General features: G+C 35.1%; 2 protein-coding genes across 4 annotated transcripts in view; one reads left to right on the top strand and one right to left on the bottom strand.

Moving 5' to 3' along the window:
- The window catches only part of LOC141381800 (uncharacterized), an 887,475-nt gene that overhangs the window by 181,588 nt on the left and 689,179 nt on the right, over nucleotides 1–16,708 (bottom strand). The window lies entirely within an intron of this gene.
- LOC137491131 (uncharacterized) overlaps nucleotides 1–16,708 on the top strand; it is a 246,740-nt gene that overhangs the window by 97,844 nt on the left and 132,188 nt on the right. The window contains exons 1-4 of one of the 3 annotated variants that reach the window (XM_087250142.2): nucleotides 2,411–2,450; nucleotides 3,395–3,542; nucleotides 12,218–13,395; nucleotides 14,913–15,218. In XM_087250142.2, the coding sequence (XP_087106268.1) occupies nucleotides 3,458–3,542; nucleotides 12,218–13,395; nucleotides 14,913–14,954 (1,305 nt within the window). In that variant the 5' untranslated portion in view covers nucleotides 2,411–2,450; nucleotides 3,395–3,457 and the 3' untranslated portion in view covers nucleotides 14,955–15,218. Of the gene's footprint in view, nucleotides 1–2,410; nucleotides 2,455–3,394; nucleotides 3,543–12,217; nucleotides 13,396–14,912; nucleotides 15,219–16,708 lie in introns of those variants that run through there. The other 2 variants (XM_087250146.1, XM_087250143.1) reach the window with 2 other exon arrangements.

Genomic DNA, 16,708 nt, shown 5'->3' with positions numbered 1-16,708 from the left:
ATGATTAGACGATACTAAAAGCGACTGATTGCTCCATATAGCTCATGTTTTGATCTTCTATTGGTCTCATGCACTCACGTGATGTGATGTCAAGCTTTTTTCTTACCTTTGTGGAGTCCACTATTAAATCTGTCATGCAGCTATATATTTATATTTAGAAGATAATTACATCTCAAGTTAAATGATTGTACAGGCAGTTTATACAGGGTAATTCAATGACAAGAGTTCACTTTCATAACTACACAATGCAGAAATTTTAATGTGATTAACCTGCTCCACCTACACCAACTACAGCATTTCTCAGATTTCTTTTTCACTATGGTGTAACTACAGTGGTAAACATCACATACAACAACAACTGCACTTACTCCTGTAACTTGTTTTCAACAATGAAATTTAAATATCTGTGTCACAGATTCATTTAAATTAATGGCTCATCATCATGTGCAGTCGTCTTTATTAATAGCTGCCTAATAGGCCAGACCATTAACTGAACAGGATCGTTTTACATATATGAAACCTCTTAACAGTTATAGCTGTTCATGCCAATACCAACTTGATAGCCTAAAGCAAATTACATGAACAGGACCTGCCTAACATCTCTTAAGACAAATAAGCATAGTGTCTATAACAATACATGCTTGATTGCCCAGATCATTACATCTGAATGGTGCCTTTTCGTAAGCATAGTTCTTCACCAATACCAGTTTAATACCTCAAATAAAGACACAGATGTGAGGCGTCACGGTGGTGCAGTGGGTATCACGATCACCTCACAGCAAGAAGGTTGCTGGTTCGAGCCTCAACTGGGTCAGTTGGTATTTCTGTGTGGAGTTTGCATGTTCTCCCTGTGTTCGTGTGAGTTTCCTCTGGATGCTCTGGTTTTCACAAAGTCCATAGACATGCGATGTGTGTGAATGAGTGTGTTTGCATGTTTCCCAGTAATAGTTTGCAGCTGGAAGGGCATCCGCTGTGTAAAGCATGTGCTGCTGGATAAGTTGGCAGTTCATTTCATTATGGCGACCCCTGATTAATAAAAGGACTAAGCTATAAAGAAAATGAATGAATATATGAGTAATATCACACGAGTATCAGTTTCTGTATTTCTTATTGTTGTAATGGCCAGTTGTTATTGCAATAAAAAATGTATAAATAAATGTAAAAAAAGCAGTGTGATGTGGCTCTCGGAACGATTGTCCCTCTACCTGTTGTTTCAATCCCCTGAGAACTTTTCTCATCTTCAGAACGCAAATGAAGACACTTTAGATGAAATCAGAGAGCTCCTTCATCTGTCATAGACAGCAAGAGTCCAGAGATGCTCAAAGGGTTTGACAGTGGTTTTTCTGGAAAAGAAACCAAAAACATTGTCAAAACCTGTGACGTAACTTTAGTGGTTCAATTGTAATCGAGTTTCAAGAACATTTTGTTTGCCAGAAAATGTTGATAAAATGAGCCATGTCCCAAGCAGGAGCTGTTGAAACATGCAGTAGCTGCTTTTTGATCCTGTAGCCTATTCTCTTCATTTGCATTCAGCAGAAGAAACTCAAACAGGTTTGGCTTAAGTAGTGGATGAGTAAATTACCGAATTGTAATTTTTTTTAATGTGAAATACCCCTTTAATGCTTCTGTAAGTAAAGGTAAATTAAATATTTTTACTGAAGAAACTGCTAAAGAATGGCAGAAAACGTGGAACACAGATAATAAGAGACGACAATTCATATGAAACAATAAGAAACACTATATAGGCCTATGAAGTTGTAAAAATAGAAAAGAAAATAAGGGGTCCTTAAATTAGCAAAAACGCGTCCTGACACGCCCTGAAAGCATTTGCGCCCTGCGTTTTGCGCTTTGCGCATGGACCGTCAAAATAGAGCCCTTGGACTCAGAAATTAATAGGAAGTAATGTGTTGTAGACATGCAAGTCATCATGAACTGGATTAAAAAAAAAGTTTCTCAAAATTGTCTTAAAATGTTTAGATTAAAGGTTTTGATCAACTTTAAATACTAAAGTGTGTGTTTGTGAGAGAGATCTAATCTAATAAAATTTTTATTAATATTTTTTATTTTATCAATCTTTTTATTTTTATCTATCTATTTTTATTTTATTAATTTCTGTTGTTTTTCTGTATTATATTTTATATCCATATTTGTTTGCACTACTGCCCTTTTTGCATTGTCTTGTTTTACGTAGTGTCGCTGCACTGCTTTTGGCAATATGAATGTACAGTTATTTTTTTATGCCAATAAAGCACATAAAATGTGTGTGTGAGAGAGAGAGAGAGAGAGAGCAGAAATAGTGTAGATTGAAAAACAAGGGAGAAATGTATCAATAAGTCATGACTGCAACAGTAAGTGGCAAAAAAAGCTAAACAAAAAAGACTTTTATTTTGGCGTGGTGTGTGACGTCATCAGGTGGCGCCGCTTCAGCGCTGTGATTCAACTGGAGAAAGGTTTGTGTTTTTAAATGTTTACGGATATAACCCGATTTAATTAATGTTTCAGGTTTTTCATCCGATGCTAATTTATGTACTTGCTGTTGGAAATATTATTTTAACCCTTTATACAGCGTAGTACTATTTTATTCTCAGTAACTGAGGGCTTTTGTTTGTGTGTAATGCGAGTTTTAAAGCAGCGTTTCCCAAACTTTTCAGCCCGCGATCCCAAAAATAACAATTTATTTAGCAGTCTATATTGTTTACCATGTTACTGAAAATATTCTGTCAGAATTAGCATGCAAGTATGACTTCTAAACAACATTAGCACTATCTAATTGACTGTAACCAATGCTGTACTTTGGTAATTATTAGCTGCTAATATGATTTCCATATTTAGAGTTTGCAAAGATTACTTTTAGGAAATTTTATTATTAAGGGAAATGTCTGAATACCCAAATATAAAACCAACTTTACCTCAATTATCTATAGAGGTAAAGTTGGTTTTATATTCGCACATTCAGACTTTCCCCTTAATAATATAATTTCATAAAAGTATTATTTGCAAACTCTAAATAGTGAAATCATATTAGCAGCCAATGACTATCAAAGTACAACATTGTTCACAGTCAAATAAACAGTGTTAATGTTGTTTTCAAGTCACACTTGGATGCTAATTCCGATCGAATATTCAAAGTAACATGGTAAACAACATAGAGACTACTAAATGAACGAATGTGTGAATATAAAACCAACTTTACCTCTATGACTCCTCAGGGGGTCCCGACCCTCACTTTGAGAACCACTGTTTTAAAGAAACGTTTTACCTGATCTCTTTTTGTTAATTACTCTCATTAATCGAAACTGTTGAAGCAAGTGTTGAAGAGAAGTTATTTTGTTTCTCTTCATTGTTTTATTTATTTTAAACAGGACATTTTTATTGTTTTGTTCATTTTAAACAGGAAGTGTCCAAACACAGAGGAAAAACTCCTACTGAAGAGACTGATCTTCACACTGTTATAAAGATGGCGTTTATTAAAGAGGAGAGTGAAGATGTGAAGATTGAAGAAACATTCACAGTCAAACAGGAAGATCCACAGGAACAAACAGGTTAGTTTTCATTCTCAAACACCAACTCAGTCATTTGATCCTCATTCAGATATATTTTAATAATAAGAATAATAAATTAAATTCATCTTGCAGCCCTGAGTGTGCTGCCTAGTTCTCCTAAATGCACACGAGCACTCATTGAAAGACCGAAATAAGTTTCTTTTGTCACTTGTTCTCATGTCTTTTGTCATTCTTTTATGTATTATTAGTCTCCCATTTTCTCTACCTGCTTAAGGTTGTTGCTTTTCTTGTTCTTCTACTGTTTGTAAAGCGTCCTTGAGCACTGGCGCTTTATTTAATAAATAAATACAATCAATTTAAAATGGTTTAACTGAGCTGGTGATATTTGACCTACAGTATTCTCATAGAAGACTCAAAATTTTAAGCCTTAAAGTGTCTTAAATTTACGGACATATTGTTTTGTAGGTCTTAAATCTTTTTTAAACAAGTCTTCATTTTCCTTTGTTCATGTTTTGTTACCCAATCTGGCCAAAACCCACACAATCACCAAGAATCCACCTAAATTAATCTTTAAACTTTTTATTAAAAAAGGTAATTTTCACTCTAATTTATCTGTTTAATTATTTTCCTTACAATAACATTTGTTTAAATGTGCTCCATGTATTTACTGCTGAGGACATCGACCTGGACAGATTGTTGTGCATAGATTTGGTTTATTGTAGTTTTTTAAACTTTTAAAACATTTGTCCATTTTTTATTATTATAAAGAACGTTTATGTTTGAAAACAAGTTGAGCTGGCTTGTTTTTACACAATATTTAATTTTTTTTCAAAGAAATATCTAAAATAATTAAAAAATATCATTAATTTATTATTGTATTATTAAATGTTTTAAATTATAATATTTTTTTGGACGGGGCAAATAAAAATCTTTTTTCATCTGGGCCATTTGAAAAGTTATTTAGCCTTTAGACCTTCATGAGCCTAAAATTTCATTCATAATGGTCCTAAAAATGTCATAAAAAGCCTTAAATTTAACTTGGTAAAACCTGCAGAAACCCTGGTTTAAAGTATGTCAAAAATTGTGGATACCCCCAGTATTAAATACGCTGAATGAAATAGACACTCAAGTGAAACATTGAACAGTCTGAGATTATTGACCATATTCTTTATGTACCAGCAGGCGGCGCCATTGGAATCTTTTTGCCTGACACTTTTTTTAAAGAATTAATTTTTAGATCCTAAAATCAGAGTTATGCTCTTTAGGCATGGGGCGATAACTATATTTAGGGTTTACCGCAGTTTGGAAAAGTCAAGGTTTTAAAACCGCCAACATTTTCTACTGTACCTTTTTTATGTTTTGTTTAAGTTTTTTAGGACAACAGTATCTCCTGCAGAAAAGATATCCAAAGATGCCGTTTTAAATCGTAAAGAAATCTGTGATTCATTTGAATGATTTAGCCTGACATGTTTAGTGCTCCAAAATATTTTAAAAGTTTCTGAGAAGAAAATTTATTTTAGGTTATCATACTGTCAGAATCTTAAACTGGCCCATGCCCAATGCTGCTTGATGTTGCAAGGTCATATTTTCTCATTTTATTATTTTTCTTTGTATGTATAGACTTGAACACACTTGTTTGTAGAGCAAGTAGTGTGACTGTTTTCTGCCATTCATTATTTCTGGTCATTTCCCCAATAGGCAACTGAAGTTCTAAAACAAAAGCATGAGATTAGGTCACAACTATGACATGATTGACAATGGTTGCTGTTTGTCATTGTGCTCTGTTAATCCTGAGAGCTGATGCTGAGTATTTTTAGGGCTTTTCACACTTCAAATTGTTAACCCTGGGTCATTCTAATCCTGGATGAAGAGAATCCGGGGTTATCTGTAATCACATTCCACGCTGCTCATGCTATACCAGGGCCCTATTCCATTTACCAAGCTTAGAGAAAAAGCCAGGCTTATTTTGCATATGTCAGGTTTATTAATGGCTGAATCAGTTTCATAAATCAAATCTACGAAAGTTCAAACTCAGTTACTCTGGCAACTCTGCTGGGAAACCTTGTCCAGGGCAGGTTAACTCTCAGGCTAAGTCTTAATTTCTTGCTTAATCAAAGTAATGTTGACATTCACCTGCTGTAATTTGATGCCATTTTAATTCACTGTATAGGCACTTAATAGTAAAGGTATATATTAGGGCTGAAACTGACGATTATTTTAATAATCGATTAATCTGTCGATAATTTTTTTGATAAATTGATGAATCGGATATAAAAAAAAAACAAGAAAAGCATTCATTTTCAACCCTTTATTCAAAAAAGCTCACCTTTGAGCTGTTATAATATTATTAATAATAACAATAATAAAAATAAAAACTTACTAGTTTTGTCCTGTTTTCAATCCAAATATGTAAATTTTTAGATAGATTTATACAAGACACATGAAATAGCATAAAAAATTATGTCTTGTTTTCTGAAAAAGAAATACATCTAAAAATGAAGTCATCGTTTGCTTAAAACAAGTTAAATTATTTGCTAATTGTGTAAAAAAATAATCTTAATGAGATATAATTTCAAACAGAAAAGTATTCCGGCACCATGCTGGATCTCCGGCGTGCGGCCGTGAGGGGAAAAAAATTCAGAGCCTGCATATGCGGTTTAATTATAGGGATGCTCAAAATAACCGATTAACCATTAACCGAAAGAGTGCATTTGTAACCGATTAATGGAATCAGTTAAACGATTAAAAAATATACTTTATATATTTTTAAAGTTTGGCTGCATAAGGGGCATCTGTTAAATGGTTTACTAATGACCGCGAGTGTTTTGCTGTTGCGTGCTGTGTGCTCGAGCGGAAAAAAGTGTTTTACTTCAGTCTCGTCTTTTTTATTCTTCAATCAAATGAAAGCACTGCAGGGTTTCTGTTGAGTGACAGCAGTGTTTGGGTTGTCAAGGCGACTATGGCAAACTTTTAATTATGAAGGAGACTTGTGGTCGTTGTTACATCCAGAGCTGTATTACTTCACAGATCTTGAATATGACAGCAACATGACTCGCGCACACCAGCTGATTCAGTCGTTTTCCAGTGACATAAAAAAGAGTGCCGGGCTTCTTTTTTTGTCACAAATGTTGCCAAGGACTACATTTATGAAAATAATGTTAAAGGCGATTCAGCGAGTTCAAATTCAGCCATGAAACTTGTTGGAAAACCTGTTACATTGCCAATTTGGGAACATTTTGGATTCGTGCCGAACGAGAAAGGCGAACCAATACTTTGGATGAAGCTATTTGTAGGGCTTGTTTGTTTTTCTTTTATTAAAAAAATTCAATAAATAAATAAATAGATAAATAAATAAATAAATAAATAAATAAATAAAACACCTTACGGATAGGATGCAACAAAGAAAAAGCATGTTTTTAATCATTCTTTATAATCTGATTCATAGCCTACATGTAATAAACCCATATTGCGCCAACAAGATTAAGCTCTAAAAGGTAAAGTTTAGAGTGAGAGGAGTTATTGCTATGTTATTAATATTAGTTGTATTATTAGTCTCCCTTTTCTCTACCTTCTTAAGGTTTTTGCTTTTCTTGTTTTTTTACTGTCTGTAAAGCGTCCTTGAGCACTGGTGCCATATAAAATAAACAAAAACAATAAAAACATTTGTAGCATATTATATGTATATCTTCATCTTTTCTATCTTTTGTGTGGGGTTTGTAAAAGCTTTGCCCTTGTCTCGTGCAGGTCTTCATCACATTGTCTGTAGTTGCAACTTTCATTTTCTCTGTCTCCTCATAAACTCGGAGTCTCCTTTACTTTACTTCTTTACTGTAAACGTGACATCGTCTTCATTTTGTGTTATGTGGATGGCTAGTGGCTTAAACGAATCCGGTAGTCCTCGGAGAACCATCGCTATGGGTAGTCCATCACTCATTAATTCTCCAGCATTTCTTAGAGCTGTAAAGTTGTTTTCTGCTCGTATCAAATAGTCTGTAACGCTCTCACTGTCACTCGTGCAGCTGTGTCAATGTTGTGTACATGTTTATTATGCGTGGTTTACTTTTGCCTGAATAATGCTCTTTCAGTATTTTTAGGGCTTTTCTCCTGTCATCGGCAGCATTGTGTCTTACCAGTGAAAGGCTTTTATCATCGATCAGTTCAGCATAACAATCAGCGCTCTGCCGTCTGTCCTCATCTAGTTGCTCCGCTTCAGCATCAGTAGGCTGATGCAATATAGTTTCTTTTAGCTTCAGAGTGTGTAAATATACTAGAAATCTCGTCTCCCATAGATCGAATTTTTCTTCTGATCCATCGAACATAAACTGCGGCGCTAGATATCCTCCCGCTCTGCTTACCATCTTTGCTAACTTTGCACCTGAATACGTCGCGTTAACTTTGCTTTCTTGAAAACGATCGCTAGTCTCGCTGCCTGGGGCCCATAACCTGTTGAGCTTGGAGTGCGTAGCTTAAGCACTAGACAGAACAAATCGTTTCATCAGCGTCTTTTATTACTCACTTTCACATGCTCTCTCTGTACAGCATGAACACGAGACGGTAACACTTCTGTTTATCAACAGTATAACGTGGAGACTAGAGCTGCAACAACGAATCGATTAAATCGATAAAAATAGATTATTAAAAGCATTGGCAACGAATTACATAATCGATTCGTTGTGTTGCGCGACCAGGAGACATTTGATAAGAAAAAAAAGAACATGGAGCGGAGCGGACTGAACAAGGCCTCTCTCCGTCTCTTGCGCACTGATACAGAGTTCAGCGCTTCAAGAAGACAGGGATGATGCGGAAGAATCACTACAGAATTCTACAAAGTCCCTGGTGCTGGTTTCTTTGTGTCTGGCACTGAGCTAGAGAAAGACAGCGGGGTTCAGCAGGTTTTGTTTTCGGTATTCCTGACACTGATAGACAGCATTAACACAAAAAAACTCTTACCCTATAAAGATCTAAACTGTGTTTCCTACAAAAAGACAAAGCAGGTTATGTTTCACAGCTGTCTTTTTCATTTATTTTTTTGCTCGATATTACGAGCACTGCTTCGTTTAAGCAGTTGCAATATGCGCTGAGCCAAAGAGCTTGCGCTGAGGAGAGCTCTCAGTAAGGGACTGTTGGAAAAGTGCTGCTTTTTTTTCGAAAACAAAACCAACTTAACTTCGCTGAAAGACGTGTCATATTATCACAATTATGCAGCATTTTAACTACCTAATACTTCATTTATGTTTTAGATATGTAAATACACACAAGTACTAGTAAAACAATACATTTAGAGTTTGTAAAACACACATAAAAGTCTAACAATCCATTCAAATATAATTTGCTGATGTGTTTTATTTATATCAGATACACATTACACATCGTGAAAGTAACTATAAAGTTGAATCTAGGCTTTTCTAAGTTCACCAAACACTTACTTGCATGTATTTTTGGAGTAACTTATGAATGTACCTGCTGAATCCTGCGTGTTCTGCTTTTATGAATGAGGCAGCGGCCGCAAGTAAACATGGAGACGTCCATCTCACGTTATAAATCACGATTACTTACAACACGTTTATGTGAATTGGAATATCAGGTAGTTGATGACATGATGAGCAAGTGTGTGAATGTTATCTGTTTTGGATCATTAATTTTTCCATCTGTTGTCATGTATAGCTGCACTGCAGAAAACTTTTCTTTCTTAATCATTTTGTCTCGTTTCCAGTTCATATATCTAAAAAAATCTTACATCAAGACCAGACAAGAAAAATAGCATGAGAAAACGAAGTGATGCTGTTTGAGATTATATCTTATTAAGATAAATTTTCTCACCCCATTGGCAAATAATTTAGCTTGTTTTAAGCAAACTATCATTAAAGTTTGAGGTTAAGTGATTTCTTATGGAATTTCATGTGTCTAGTAAGTATCTTCATTTAAAAACATTTACATATTTGGATTGAAAACAGTTTATTATTATTATTATTATTATTGTTATTATAGGCATGAGCTTTTTTGAATAAAGGGTTGGAAAGGGCTTTTATTTTATCCGATTAATCGAAAAAATAATCAACAGATTAATTGATCATTAAAATAATCATTAGTTGCAGCCCTAGACGTTAAAAACGTAAACAACATGATGTCATCACTACAGTACCGTAATACACTGAAACATAATTATGAACCCCTCAGTGATAAATATTAATACAATTAGCAAGAGTGCCAGTTAGGGATGTAACTGTATCAGAATTTTATGGTACGATAATACCTTGGTATGAATGGCACGGTACGGTATTTATTGAATAATTTACAGTAAAAACAAAACTACTTAAAACTACTAAGACTCGAAAAAAGTGCCAAAAGTGTTTATTTACCTTAGCACTGAACATATCAATGACATACAAATTAGCCATCTATCTGTAAGTTTTGAAACAAGAACTTCAATTTTTCAATTTTAATAACAAAAAACTATTAAACCATATAAAAAAAATAAAGTTTCAATTTAGTATTGTTGAAAACTCATCACATTCAACATTTAATCAGTCACTCACTTAGATAGAGATGGGTTTTTTAAGAAAAATTATCATATAACTATAATCTGGTAAAAGCTGGGATCTCTGGGCATGTCCCCGGCAACAGAAGAAAAAAAAAAAACCTCTCATTTGGGACTGAGGTTTCGGGGACAGAGAGATATGATTTAGCCAAGGTAGACAGCAGTGGGTAACATTGTGCAATGTCTTTCCACCACTTGAGAGGACAAGCCATGAGTGAGATAGAGGCTTCTTTATGGTACAAGTCAATGTCTGCATCAATCTAACAAGTGTGCTGTGTTCTGCAGTCACCATGACTGTTTTTAGTCGTATTCCCCGACTTATATTTTACCATAGTCTGGCAGTGCCTGCATACTGTTTTTTTCTTTGTCTGTCACCTTTTCTCCTTTATCGTATCTTTTTAGAAAGAAACCAAAATTTTTCCACACATCCGATTTAAAACCCGCTTTAGGTTCGATCATTTCCAGCTCTTTTTCTTCCCCTCTACTAGCAACACACTCCATTTCCGCATTACTGGATCTGTAGTAACAACAGACCGGAAAGAATGATGGCCACACCTAGGCTGATGGGAATTGTAGTTCCCGCTACCTCCCATTCGCTTCATTTGCCTAAGCAAACTTTTCTCAGAAATATAGTTTTATTGAGTCATGCGCCTACAGTAATATTGAAAAAAATTACTATGACGGTATTTACAATATTGTTACATCCCTAGTGCCAGTACTTTAATACAAATAATACGCAGTTATCACAGGTAATCCATAATAGACATTGGAGAAAACTCGCACCAAAGGCACGCTTGTGTCCGGATCCAATATTATCGCTTAGACAAGAGAAGAGGAAAGCCAGCGCAAAAGGTCAAATGTACACAGTGAGAGAGAGGCAAAGATGAAGTTTTACAGCAATTCTCTGTATAGTGAAATAGTGGCTCATGTGCTGTGCAGCCTTCACTCACCCTCGCCTCCGTCCAAGTATTGCGACATCGCGCAGTGGAGATGAATGACGTTAGTACGTAATAACCTGTTCCAATATCGATCATTTTGACACCCCTAGTAACGAGTAACGATGCAGCACATAAAAAGTTTATCGAAGTAAAAGTATTAAACTTATTGAAAATATGTACTGAAGTAAAAGTGTAAGTAGGAGAAAAAAAATAATACTCCAGTGAAGTACAGATACTGCCTTTTAGTAATTAAGTACAGTAGTGAAGTAGTTCTACTTCGTTACTATACATCTTTAGAAAGGTGCACATTCCAGCCTTTATGCAGATGCTGTACAGATATGTCTCATGTCTGAGAGGTAAATATTCAGCTGTTTGTTCAGCTGTTACCTCAGAACTTTTTTTTCTGATGCGTTAGCCAGTCAGGCACAGAATGAACAAGTATTCCCTGTCATTTTGTTGTAATTATAAATATATACAAATAAAAATAGGCCATTAACAGTGTAACTACCCGCCGGTTATTAAACAGTCCACGCTTCCAAATACTGATGTCCACCATGCGTTTCATTTAATGAACACCGGGAAGACTAAAAGATAAACAAATAAACAAACCAAATGTTTCACACAAACACAAAAGGACATCAAAATAAACTAATAATATATAAAACAATGTTTAGTTTACCGTGTTAGCCTGATAACCAGCTCTAGAATAAGCAGGAGCATTAAACAGGTGCTTGCATTGAGATCTCACTATCCTGAGTGACCATACAAACTCTCGCAGGTTAAATCAATCAATGAGAATCATGTGACTTTCCACTCAAGCCAACCGGCAACAAAGAAATTAGTAACAAACATATACCAATACACATTCAAATAATGAAATTCAAAACAATAAACAACATTACAAGCTGAACAATCAGCGTCAGCTACAAACAGCTTTCAAATCTGTGTCTTATTAATATGACCAAAATTACTTTTATGAGAAACTTGGAAAACTGGACTGACACGGTTTCAATTTACTATAACTTCTTTGTTAAGTGTCTTTGACAGAATTCACATTGTAAAAGCACTAGATAAATGAAGATGATTGGAATCTGCTTAAGTGTGTACACGTTAATGTACCAAACAAACTATGATCTGATTTATTTTACATTTATCATGCATCAAAATTACATTGTGTGTGTGTTTTGATGAGAGTTTTTAAGACTTAATGAAAACTAACGTTTATTTATTTATTTCAGACCTAATTGAAGAGAAGGAGAGGAGTAAAGAGGAGGAACATCATGTTAAAATTGAGGAAAAAACTCATTTACAGACTGATGATATATTGAAAAGGAGAGACAAAAATAGTTTCACCTGCACTCAGTGTGGAAAGATTTTGGCAAGCAAAAGCAAACTTAAGATTCACATGAGGATCCACACTGGAGAGAAACCATTCACATGCACTCAATGTGGGAAGAGTTTCAGCATATCATCATCCCTTAATCTACACATGAGGATCCACACTGGAGAGAAACCATTCACATGCACTCAGTGTGGGAAGAGTTTCAGCCACTTATCACCTCTTAATAAACACATGAGGATCCACACTGGAGAGAAACCATTCACATGCACTCAGTGTGGGAAGAGTTTTAGCTTATCAACATCCCTTAATCTACACATGAGGATCCACACTGGAGAGAAACCATTCACATGCACTCAATGTGGGAAGAGTTTCAGCATATCATCATCCCTTAATCTACACATGAGGATCCACACTGGAGAGAAACCATTCACATGCACTCAGTGTGGGAAGAGTTTCAGCCACTTATCACCTCTTAATAAACACATGAGGATCCACACTGGAGAGAAACCATTCACATGCACTCAGTGTGGGAAGAGTTTTAGCTTATCAACATCCCTTAATCTACACATGAGGATCCACGCAGGAGAGAAACCATTCACATGCACTCGGTGTGGGAAGAGTTTCAACTGCTCATCAAACCTTAGTAAACACATGATGATCCACACTGGAAAGAAACCATTCACATGCACTCAGTGTGAGAAGAGTTTTAGGATATCATCATCCCTTAATCTACACATGAGGATCCACACTGGAGAGAAACCATTCACATGCACTCAGTGTGGGAACAGTTTCAGCCAATCATCATCTCTTAATAAGCACATGAGGATCCACACTGGAGAGAAACCATTCACATGCACTCAGTGTGGGAAGAGTTTCAACCGATCAGAACACCTTAATCTACACATGAGGATCCATACCGGAGAGAAACCATTCACATGCACTGAGTGTGAGAAGAGTTTTACCTGCTCATCACACCTTAATCGACACATGAGGAAACACACTGGAGAGAAACCATATGCATGCACTCAGTGTGGGAAGATTTTCAGCCAATCATCATGCCTTAATCTACACATGGTAAGCCACAACGGAGAGAAACCATGACCTACGAAACTCTGACGGACTCTGACTTGCGAAATCGCATCACTAGACTGTGAGACCAATCGAAGATCAAAACATGACCTCTCTGGACGGAAATTTAAAAAAATGTTCCAATCGCACACTGTTTTTAATGTCTAATCATCTTGTTTGTTCCCGCTCCTTTTCGCAACACCATACAACAGAATTTTGCATGCTCAAACTCTAGTGTGACCGCAGCTTTGGCGTGGGATGAGTTTCAGTAACTCCTCAGACCTTAATAAACGCATGAAGACTCACACTGGGGAGAAACCATTCACATGAACTCAGTGTAAGAAGAGTTTTAACCGATCAGCAAACCTTAATGAACACATGAAGATCCACACTGGTGTGAAAGAGTATTTGTGCTTTGAGTGTGAGAAGACTTTTATTACAAAATTGAAACTGCACCAGACGTTTTACACTTGAGAGACCATACAAGTGTTCACACTGTGACGAGAGGATTAATCAGTTAACACATCTGAATCACACAAAAGAGGATTCACACTGGAGAGAAACTGTACATCTGAAATCTGATGTGTCTACAGAATTGGACAAAAAGTTGCACACATTACATGAAACATACAAAACATTTTCTCATGTAGGGATGTCCCGATACAACATTTTAACTTCTGATACGATACCGATATTGCAGCTTTCAGTACGAACCGATACCGATATATCATTTTTTAATTTTATAAAATATCTTAATTGAATGAACAAAAATAAATTTTTAAAGTGCAAAATGCTAATTCAAGGTCACTTCAGTTAATAATTTTTTTTTATCATCAGCAAATAGTAGAAACAGCTGAGAGCAGGAACATATGAAAAAAATATTGTTAATTGAACAACTGCTAAAAGTTCAGTGTCCAAAGTGTCGATTTCAAACACAGCTTTTTGGTGAATTTTTGATCCAGTTGAGCTGAAAAATATCTTTCACACTGGGCAGCAGAAATAATTTATTGTTTAGTTAATAAAAATGTGCAGTATGGTTAGTACAAACATTTTCATGACCAGATCTATTTAATCTGTGTTTGTATCATAAGAACATTATGGCTGTGTCAATGTTCCCAAACATTATTAATTTTATAATAATATATATTGCACATATTATCTTTAACATAAATATACTTGCAAAAGCTGGATTGAAACACACCTTTTCTCCACAGCACATACAATAATATGACTTTTAAGAATAATTTTATTTATGAAAATTCATTTTATTTGCATAATATATTGCACAGATTCCACCCTACTGCCCACATGGGAAAAATTAGACAATGTGAAGAACTGCAAACTGGTGTGAAAAGCTGACACTTTTTATCAGAGCACTTTATCTTTCTGGGCTTTTTAACGAAGAGTTAATCATGGCAATGTCTCTAATTAAATTTTCCTTCTGCCCCAAAAGTAATACCATTCTTTCTTTTAAACTGTAATGGCCCTCAGCAACAGAATGATTTCTTATTCTTATTTAACAGACAATTAACGAAAAAAAGAAAAGCGGAGCTGCGGCAAAATAATGGATAAAAAGAGTGAGGATATGGTCAAATAAATAAATAAATGAAAAAAAAAGTGCGACTGCTGCTTTCTCCGTTCACCATGCTGGAGAGGAACAGTCTGCGCAAAAGAAGCGCAGAGTTGGTTTCGTTGAATACAGCTCTCATCTGATTGGCTGAAAGGTACGAGTAGTCCTGACTCTGGCAGGTCTCAAAAATACACACACACGTATCCAGGGGGAGTCGTACGTGAAAGAGGATTTGCACATTCTCATCCAGGATGAACTCGTAAGTTTTAAACATTCAAACTTTTTGTACACTCTTATACATTTGCAAATGGTGTTTTGCATTTGTGAAACGTATTTTATAAAAAATTTATTTTTATTTTGTGCACGTGAAATTTTTTTGTGAATATAAATAAATATTTTACGCACGTGAATTTGGTTTTATGCACGTAAATTTGGCTACGCATGTGTATTTATTTATTTATTTATTTACTTTATTTATTTATACTGGGACAATGTACAACATGACATGTTGTGCCAGAGTTAGCTATAAAGCTAATTTACATATGTAGTCCCAGGGCAGGAAGTAACAAATTTAACACTTATAACAAATACAATATACACTTACAGTACAATAAATACAATACATCATTGTCAATAAAATGAAATCAAATCAGTGGCTGCATATTTGGTTTTGTTTTAGCCAGATTTTAAGAACAGTTTTAAAACGATTAAAAGTGCTGCTCTCTCTGATATACACTGGTATTTTATTCCATCTTTCTGCTGCTTTAACTGAAAAAACTGATTGTCCAAAAGCAGTTCTCTTAAGTTTAACTGAACAATCACCTCTAACAGATGACCTAGTCTGTCTTATATTGTCCTTGCAGACAATCACACATTGTTTGAGGGGTGGTGGTGCAAGATCATGAAATATTTCATACATTAAACACACATCAACATAAAATAAGAAACTGTCGAATGTTAGTAATTTTTGTTGTGCAATACAGTTGCAATGATGATAGCTCCTTGGCTTTTTAGCTAAAATTTTAACAGTTTGTTTATATATAACATACAATGGTTTTAATGTTGTAATGTTCGTATGCGACCAGCTTGTAGCACAATAAGATAAATGAGGTAAAATCATTGTATTCATGAAAAGTTTAGCAGCAGCCATAGGTAACTGATGCCTAATGTTTCTATAGATCCTCAGGCTTGCTCTAGCACTTTTGGAAACCTTCCTAATGTGTTTTTTAAAATTTAAATTGGAGTCAATAATTATACCTAAATATTTAAAATGATCAACAATATTTATTACTTCTCCATTAACTAAAATATCTGAGCAATGCTCTTCATTTTTCTTAATTGAAAAAAACATTCCCACAGTTTTACTTACATTGAGGGTAAGACATGAACGATATAACCAATCTGAAACCTTTTTCAGTGCAGCAGTTAGTTTTTTAGCAGCATGTTCTTTGGTTTTAGCGTGAGTATATACTACCGTGTCGTCTGCATACATTTGAACCTGAACTTCTGGACACACTGTAGGCAGATCATTAATGTATAAACTAAACAAAATTGGTCCAAGAATTGATCCTTGTGGAACTCCAAAATTACAATTGATGTATGGTGAGCATGCACCATTAATTCTTGTACATTGCTTTCTTGATTTTAAATATGACTCCATCCATGATAATGCGTTAACAGAAAAATTAAACCTTGATAATTTAGATAAAAGTATGTTGTGGTTAACATTATCAAAGGCCTTTTTAAAAT

The sequence above is a fragment of the Danio rerio genome, chromosome 4 (assembly GCF_052040795.2).
Source record: "Danio rerio strain M-AB ecotype USA chromosome 4, GRCz13ab, whole genome shotgun sequence".
NCBI classification, from domain to species: Eukaryota; Metazoa; Chordata; class Actinopteri; order Cypriniformes; family Danionidae; genus Danio; species Danio rerio.
The sequence above is the reverse complement of the archived record's forward strand: the minus strand, read 5'-3'. Positions and strand labels throughout refer to the sequence as shown.